Genomic DNA, 8206 nt, shown 5'->3' on the forward strand with positions numbered 1-8206 from the left:
ACCTTTCCAAGAAATCATGTTCAAATTGGTTGAGGGAGTAGCTTTCCAAACTTGATGCCTCTCCTCTTCCAAGTTCTAATTTTAGAAAGGGGCATCTCTTCTTTCTAATAACCCTAAGTTGTAGCAAAACAATGGATTCCTCTTTTCAAAGTCTGACCTTTCTTTTTTGTCATGGCATATCTACTTATCAACACGATTTGATGAAAAGATTTCCTAGGTGGTACGGGTAAGGAGTAGCAAAAGTAGGCCAAGTCTTATTTATTGTCTACAACAATTCATGCAACCATGTTTCTCATTTGGTGTGCACTATTGATATTGACCCCATCAAGCCATAAAGACAATTGCTCCCCATGCCAGATGCCAATCTTCTTTTGAAGAATAGATTGACAGACTCTAGGCTTGGTTAGCCTAGGGAAGTCCATCTTCATATGCATGAGGACATGTGCAAATTACCTAATTCAGTGAGGAATCTCCTTTTTTATCATATAGGCAATTGTCTTGATTTCCATGATGACACTTTGACTTGAGCAACATTAGAGCCTTGTATGGTGAAACACATCTTTCCAATTCTAGATTGGGCCCAAAGCCAAAAGGCATATTGATGGCAAAATAGCCATGCCTTTCATGACTACTCGTCGCACGTTCTCTTGGACAAGGACAAATACAGTCTCTTGGCTCTGTTGTGTGATTTGTCTACCCCAAGCCAACACCTCTTTTATCTAAGTGCGCTAGAAAGTTAAAGGGAAAGTCTTCTTCTAGGCCTCCTGGAGATGCGAGGGAAAGTCCTCTCTCTTCTTCACCTTGCAAGCATGCTAGGCTTTTTGTAAACCTCACCTCTCTTGTATGGAAGGCAACCCCTCATCAAAGGCGGATTTGTTGCTATAAAGGATCATAGCTCTTGACTAGGGGTAAGTATTTCTGAGTATTGCTCACTCTATTACAGCCATGAAGAATATATTACACACATGTTTTGGGGTGTACAGTAGTTAGAAGCATTTTCTCAAAGGCTAAGAGTTGGTTCAAAGGGGTTGGCCTTAATCACTTCTTGCATTTGTGCATAGCTCTAATTGGTGAAAAAGGATCTATGGATCATGAAAATATCAAAATTTGGGGTACTATACTACAACCTCAAATTTGAAGCACATATGGTCATCTAGGAGTAGACTTTTGATGCAAAATGGCACCATTGGCTCAATAGAGGCCATTTTAAGGTCTTGAGTTAGGAGAAGTACTCTCAATGCTTGAAACTCTCCATAAGGTTTCCCTAGTCTTAAAGAAAGCCTACAAACCTCAACAAGATCGAAGTAAGGTTATTTGGTCTCTCTTGTAAGACCTTTGTTGATGTAAACATTTTCAAAATACGATGTATTTGTGCTATAACAAAACATCTCTTTTACCAGCTACTATGATAATGTGAGCATGCCTTGAGATGGGCAATGGCAACAAAAAGTGAAAATTGGGGGGGGGGGGAATCCTTCTTAAGGATGCAATAATTAGGAAAATGTAAGTGGGTACATTAGATATGATTAGCACTGATTCACACATAAGCCTCCACATGATGCATAAAGCAAATTAAAGGATTGGTCTAGGCTTGTCAAGAAGAACTGGTGCCACCTAATTGTTGATTAAGCACTTATTGAATTGAGTTGTTTTTTCCTTTTTCAGAATTGAGGAATTGGTGTGAATGTGCCCTCTTTCACGCCTCCTCGAAAGAGAGGACGCATCCCTCTAGTTAAGCTAAAGCACACCTGCCTTTCCTCTCTAGCCCTCCACTCCCGGTTCTTCTTCCTCTCTCTCTCTCTCTCTCTCTCTCTCTCTCTCATTCATCCATTTTTCCTCTTTTGCCGTCTCCCCTCTTCATTTTCTTCTCTCTTCTATTCTGTCCTTCGCTCCGCGTCTCTCTTCTTCTTTCCATCTCCTTCTCCTCTCCTGTTCCTCAGGCCCCGGCCTGTCTTCCTGCCTGCCTGCCCGCCCTCCCTCAGCCTCAGCCATGCCACCCGGCCGTGCATAGATCTCAGCAACCCTAAGCCAGGAAAGGAGGGAGCTTCATCAGAAAACCCTAGCAGGCTCCCTCCTGCAAGGATACCCGCCTACCGATAGGCCTGCGTTTTGAAACCTCCGCCTGCAACGCAAAAGATCAGCACGCAGGCATGTCTGCGGCACATCGAGTAGAGGACATCATCAAGTAACGGGTATGCTGCTGCCCTTGCATAATGTCCCATTTCCTCCATGTCGACAATGCCTCTTAGGCTCCCCCTGCCGATGCTTCTGTGACCTAAATCTCAACCATGGTAATGATAGGACGAAAACGCCTTGATGTTTGTTTGCCTTTTGTTAAGGATGTGATTATGGCACCATAGTATGTAAGCACCTTAATGTCTGCTCACCTTTTTGTAAAGGATGTGATCATATGACATGCGGTTTTCTTATGATCACATCATCGCCTGTCCTCTTCTTTTTCCACTGCTATGAAGGAGGGTTACAGTTTGTGATCAAGACCTTGTTAATGCCCTACTGACCTGCACCACTTTGTTTATCAGAGATCTTCCAGATTCTGCAACACAATCATGAAACCATCAATCAGCTGATATCTCGCATGTGATCTGTCAATTCTTCTGAAGAGATATCATGTTGTTTGATGTAATTCATAACAAAAGATCAGGTGGTTTGATCCAGGTTGCAGATTGCCCGAATAGAGGATAATTAGTTAATGGCGATCCATACCGTGCATATAATGGTCCTCTCACAGCATGCAAAAGATGTCTGTTTGGGCAAGTGGGTTATCCAGGAGTTGTTCCCGAAATGGAGTATAGGAGCTCCAATTCACATGGATTTGTGGAATCCATGGTTACAGCACAGGGAAATAAATGCATATGCATGGTTCCTAGATGTTTGAAATCCTAAGCATGAAGCAATGGGTGAACTATTGATATGGTTTGATGCTCTTGGCTTCCTCTCTTGTCCCTCCAAGCTGAATGGGTTCTCTATGGGACGTGCAATACTTCAAAAACGTGTTTCTGACTATCCACTGTCTAAGAGTATCTTGTTTCCAGTGGAGCGTTGTGTTTATTTTATGAAGTTACAACACATGGCTTGATGTCCATTTTGTGAAGTAAGATTGTTCAAATTTCTGATGTCTACTCGATGTCCATTTCATTGTTCTTTGGGAGACGGGCATGCATGCTGCCATTTCTTGTCCCTCTGAAGTGAATGGATTCTGTATGGAACATGGTAAACTTCATAAATGTGTTTGTGAATACCCGCTGCCTAAGGGTATCTTGTTTGCACCAAAAGGTTGTGTCTATTTCTAGAAGCTGGAACAATGGCTCTAGGCCCATCTTATGAAGCAAGATTGATTGGATTTTGAAATTGCATCCTTCTGTGGAAGAGGGATATGTGGGGATTCCCTTGAAGGTTTTAGATTTTAAATTAGATTGTGGTATTATTATTTTAAGATTGTGGCTTACAAGTCTCAGTATTAGCATGTGATAGCATATTGCTTTCTGTTTTCTTAAACGACACATCTGACTTGCTTATTTCCTCTGTTTTTCAATGAAAGGTCAGTTGAGTTCCATAGAAAGCAAAACAGATGCCCATCATTATTGGGATTTTATTTCCCTGGGGAGGGAGATTGGAATAGTTACATTATCCATCAGCAGATGTGAGCTGTCACGATACGGTGCTCACTCTTCACGGCACCACCTTTCAAGGTCATTGGTGCTTGTACGTTGGCAGTGTGAATTAAGTTATGGAGATGAAAGAAGGTACGGACATGAATGACACTCCTCTTTTAGGTATCGGCAGGCAAGCCTATGCCCCAAATGTTGAGGGCCATCCAAGTGGGAGCAATCAAGTGGCCAGTAATCACAATGGAAGCAGTGCAAGTGGCAAAAAGAATCGAATGGCTGATGGAGAGTGCTGGTTCAGGGAGAGTGATACATGGAGAACACCTTCCTTAAGTGAGCTACCTCAAGAACGAACCGTTGAGGGATCACATCGAGCAAAGCGACAGAATTGTTTTGAAACGTCTGGTAACCTCAGCAATTTTGATTCTCAAGGATCTGGAACCAGCAGGACCAACATGCCAGCTGGTGCAAATGTGGGGCATGGGTGGCAAACTGGGGCTTATGGTTATTTTCAGCCAGCATGTTCAGGGCAAGTGAATACTGTTAGCGAGTTTACACAGGACCCTTCTGATGTTTTAGTTAACAGAGGCTCAAGCAATGGGGTACCCAGCTGGGTAGCGAGAAGTGGAGCTAGAGAATTGGTTTCTCCTGGAGCTGAAAGTTGGGATGTAGCTAAGGGGTCACTGTCCAGTGCAGGCACCTCTACGGTTCACTTGTTTGATGGTTCTTTCCCTGATGGGGCAGGATCAAGGATAAGCTCTGGAACTTTGTCAACAGACAACAGCAAGGGTAAAGGGTGCCTAGTGGATCATCCAGGAAGAGAGTTGCAAGTATCTTATACTGCCGTAGGCGATCACAGTAGCTCCTCTGTGGCTGATAGTCATCATGCAAGGCAAGCTCCTGAAAATAAGCAAGGTTTGGATTCCTCGATTTTTGCTTACCCATCACCCCCCCTGTTTGAAACTGATGGAGGAGAAGGTGCCATTCGAATTGGGAGCCTTGCATGTGATTCTGTGGATTATCTGGAGACTAGCAGATCTGATCATGTGCATGGTGGAAGAAGTTCTTGTAAAAGAAGGATGTCTGCACCAGGTCTTTCATCGGATACATCAGCATTCCGAGCTTCAGAATCTTCTCGTAGACGAGAAAGCATTCCTACCAGGACAGGAGGAATCGGGCCCATTAGGCCTGATTTGAATGCTTCTAGTCCCAACTTAAATGGTACAGGTAACAGTTCTTTGGTCCAGGCAGGGGATGATTCTCGCAATGATCGGTCTGGCTTTGTGGGCAATGATAGTGATTTTTTGGAATCTTTCAGAACCAGTACTGCTGGTGAGAGCTTCCAAAGAGCCCATCAAAGCCAGACATACAATGCTCTCCAAGAACAGAGCCCCTCACAGCTACATTCACTTTTTGCGAGAAACCTAAGGAGGTCTGCTCCAGTGGCACATGCACCTCTGATCTCAAGAAGAGCCAGTGAGCAGCTCTCCAGCGAGCTAGATGGAAATGGAACTGAATCTGCTAGTTTCAATGGATTTGATCATTGGTCCATGGCATTTGGTGAGAGAGGCTCCAATCCTTCAGTCTTTTCTAGCTGGGGAGGCAACAGTTCTTACAGGAGAGGCAATATTGTTTTTCCTTCTCCTGTCCGGGAGAGCTCCTCAAGTTTGATTGATGGAAGCCGTTTCAGGAGTCTGTCAGGCAGAGCTCCCAGTTGGGCAGGAGCTAGTACTGAAAACAGGTCTGGACAGGCTGCAGCAGTCCGTGGGATTCCGGGCTCATTTGAGAGAGTGCTGAATCCCCTTGATGGCAGTGGCCAGGCTACTGCAAATCCAAGTACTGTTTTCCATTCCAGTGGACCATTATCTCATCTTTCAGCTCCAATCCCTAACAGCCGCAGCTCTGCTGGGGGGAGCACAACTATGCCACCGCCATCTGCCTCGACTGGCCATTTGGCCACATTTGGATCTTCTCCTGAAGTTGTACCATCATCTGTGGGTACGCGTGCCAGCTCAGCAGCTCCTCACTTACCTTTGTTCCTGGAGCGGCAAGGTGAAAGTGTAATGGCAGCCCCTGTTCAGAGCATATTTGGGATCCCTTTCCGAGGTCTGCACATGTTACCAGCAGATGGAGAACATCGACAGAGATTCCTTTCTGAGGTGCTGAATATTTTTCCTTGGGGCTAAATGAACATTGCAAGTACTAATGTCTCGAAGCTTTAGTTTAGGCATCAAGTTCTATGTTTCTGGAAACTTAACTTTAGAAGATTCCAATTTAATGAATTACGGGTTTTTTGTTGGTTATAAGGGTGTCAGTACAGTTTTTAATTCCCACTCAAGTACACATTCTGAAAGTTGCTAATCGTCTTTGCAGATATTATCTGCATTGGAGCATGCTTGGAGAAGTGAAGAGCTGAGTTATGAGGTGGGCCAGTTGATTTTGCCACCTGCCGTAAATGTTTAAACACATGGTCAAAAAAATCACTTTCACATACTCAAAGCTTTAGGATCTATCAAATAAAAGTTGAACTACATCCTTAAGCTTGCAGAGGTCGTAACTTCACCTCAACTTTGTGTACCTGCATTTGTTGGCAAATGGCTTTTCTTTGCTGGAGTATCCTATACAGTAGTTGTACTTCTCACAGCCATTAAATCCCACCCAGTAGTGGTGCTTCTGAGAAGATTGTTATGAAACATTTTGTTTGTTTTACCCAACAAGTTTTGACGGCATATTTATCATTGTGATGATACTTCATGTATACAACAGCAATCACAGCTTAAAACAGTGCCTGTCTTTGTATAGAATGGTTATGGCATGATTTTTGATTCTTAACAGGTTGGAATACTTCCCTGCATCAAGAAATGCCATCCAAAATTTCATCTGTTCCAAAGAAATGGGTAGTCGGTTTCTGTCTAAAAGGGGGGCACATTCTATTCATTTTTCTGAATGCACTCAACTTTCATGCCAAAAGCTGATCAAAATTGAGTTCAGCTGTTTTTGATACATCAGCTTCATGCTGTAGGGTTGCACAGCCTCCTTTCCTATTTGATCACTTCCCACCCCTGCTGAATGAGAGGCAACTGATTGAGAGTTCCAGGCTCCTGGAAAGACATGTTTCTTGGATCCTTAATTTAGTTAACATCTTGCTGATACAACGTTATTTTGGCAGGAGCTTGTGATGCTTGATCCAGCTCTCATCCATGGAGGTCTTGATGCTCATGACAGGCACAGTGACTTGCGCTTAGATGTTGATAACATGTCTTATGAGGTGAGTGAAAACTCAGTCGATATTTGGAGGCATTTCTTTATGTAGGATACAATATTTTCATTTTATTCACTGGTTATCCACATCTCTTGACAAACTTGAAGTTAATCTGAGCTCAAATTTGCTTCTGATTTATATTTTCCTTTTATGTAGGAGTTGCTTGCTCTAGAAGAAAGGATTGGCAATGTAAGTACAGGATTGAGTGGTGAAACCATCTCTCTGTGTTTGAGAGAGAGTAAATACTCCTCTTTAGATGCGACAGTTGCTGCCATCTCTCAAGAAAGTGATATAAAATGCAGTATCTGCCAGGTCATTGGACTTTCTCTTGATCATTTTTTTGGTTGTCAGAATGTAAGTGTAGATCTACTAACAGTGTTGCTTGATATTTTTACATCCTAGCAGGAAGAATTTGTGGAAGATGATGAATTGGGCAGGCTGGATTGTGGACACGGATATCATACATTGTGTATTAAACAGTGGCTTGCGTTAAAGAATCTGTGTCCCATATGCAAAGCCCCAGCCTATTCAAAGACTTAAGAGAAGTCTGTGTTCAGTCTATGACTAGAAGAGTTTATGAAATGAGACTAGCACAATGAATCAGCCTTGCTTGCATTAGACAAAGTGTCTGGTGAGACGCCAGATTCCTTCATGCCACTGTAGTGTTCTTCCAAAGTGGGTTTTCTACTCAACTCCAGGTTGTTGGGGGCTATTAGCACAGTGCTGCTCAATGATAAGCATGTGCACAGTATATGTTATTGGGATTATTACTAGAGACAAATGTAGTGCTTCAGCTAGAGCATCTATGTTCTCACCTGGGATTTCGCAGTCGCAAGAATCTGTACATGCGAGTCAATATCCTATGAACATAAAAAACTGTTTGAGAGCTTTCTATGGACTCACAAAATGTGAGTTGAGAATTTGTATCACAGCAGGATGTAAGCACTATTGTAAGTGCGCAATTGGGTTTGGCTGATATGGATTGAAGGGAGGGCTTTGTATGCATGTCTTTGGAGGCGAGAATCTGGTCTGTCTATTCAAGATGTGCTTCTAAATAGCTACTTGTATAGTCTCTTATTGGTATCATAACTCTCATATGTACTAGTTCTTATGTAGTGTGCACAGGTTGAAGTGTTATCACTGATGCTTCAAGTATTGTGGTACTCTGAATTCTTAAGAGAAACATATCTATGCTTCTCTTGTGTGTCACCTACTCAAAAATGTGGATGCAATTTATTGACGAACAATATAGGAACCTAGAATTGGTAATTATTGTGAAACTATTTGCAAAGTATTAATTGCCAGTCCCTAGTTCATG

General features: G+C 42.9%; 1 protein-coding gene across 4 annotated transcripts; it reads left to right on the top strand.

Annotated features, from left to right (window-relative positions):
• Positions 1-1764: 1764 nt before the first annotated feature.
• Positions 1765-7960, top strand: LOC148029839 (uncharacterized). 4 transcript variants are annotated; one of them, XM_087686161.1, is made up of 6 exons: positions 1767-2291; positions 3560-5785; positions 6000-6050; positions 6796-6894; positions 7045-7200; positions 7294-7960. In XM_087686161.1, the coding sequence occupies exons 2-6, from the start codon at positions 3749-3751 to the stop codon at positions 7426-7428; spliced, it is 2478 nt and encodes an 825-aa protein (XP_087542287.1). In that variant the 5' UTR covers positions 1767-2291; positions 3560-3748; the 3' UTR covers positions 7429-7960. The 4 variants fall into 4 exon arrangements, with proteins under 4 accessions (XP_087542288.1, XP_087542287.1, XP_087542284.1 ...); XM_087686158.1 differs by having other exon boundaries at positions 1767-2192; XM_087686159.1 differs by having other exon boundaries at positions 1767-2192; positions 3565-5785.
• Positions 7961-8206: the final 246 nt, after the last annotated feature.

This window comes from Lygodium microphyllum, chromosome 10, assembly GCF_053477565.2.
Source record: "Lygodium microphyllum isolate KBCC chromosome 10, Lygodium_microphyllum_v1.1.10, whole genome shotgun sequence".
Taxonomy (NCBI): domain Eukaryota; kingdom Viridiplantae; phylum Streptophyta; class Polypodiopsida; order Schizaeales; family Lygodiaceae; genus Lygodium; species Lygodium microphyllum.

Excerpts from the sequence above, each read along its gene's own strand:
- LOC148029839 (XM_087686161.1), top strand. The coding sequence starts at position 3,749 with ATGGAGATGAAAGAAGGTACGGACATGAATGACACTCCTCTTTTAGGT. Across the intron at positions 5,786-5,999 it reads GACAGAGATTCCTTTCTGAG|ATATTATCTGCATTGGAGCA; the intron begins GTGCTGAATATT and ends TCGTCTTTGCAG. Across the intron at positions 7,201-7,293 it reads TAAAATGCAGTATCTGCCAG|GAAGAATTTGTGGAAGATGA; the intron begins GTCATTGGACTT and ends ACATCCTAGCAG.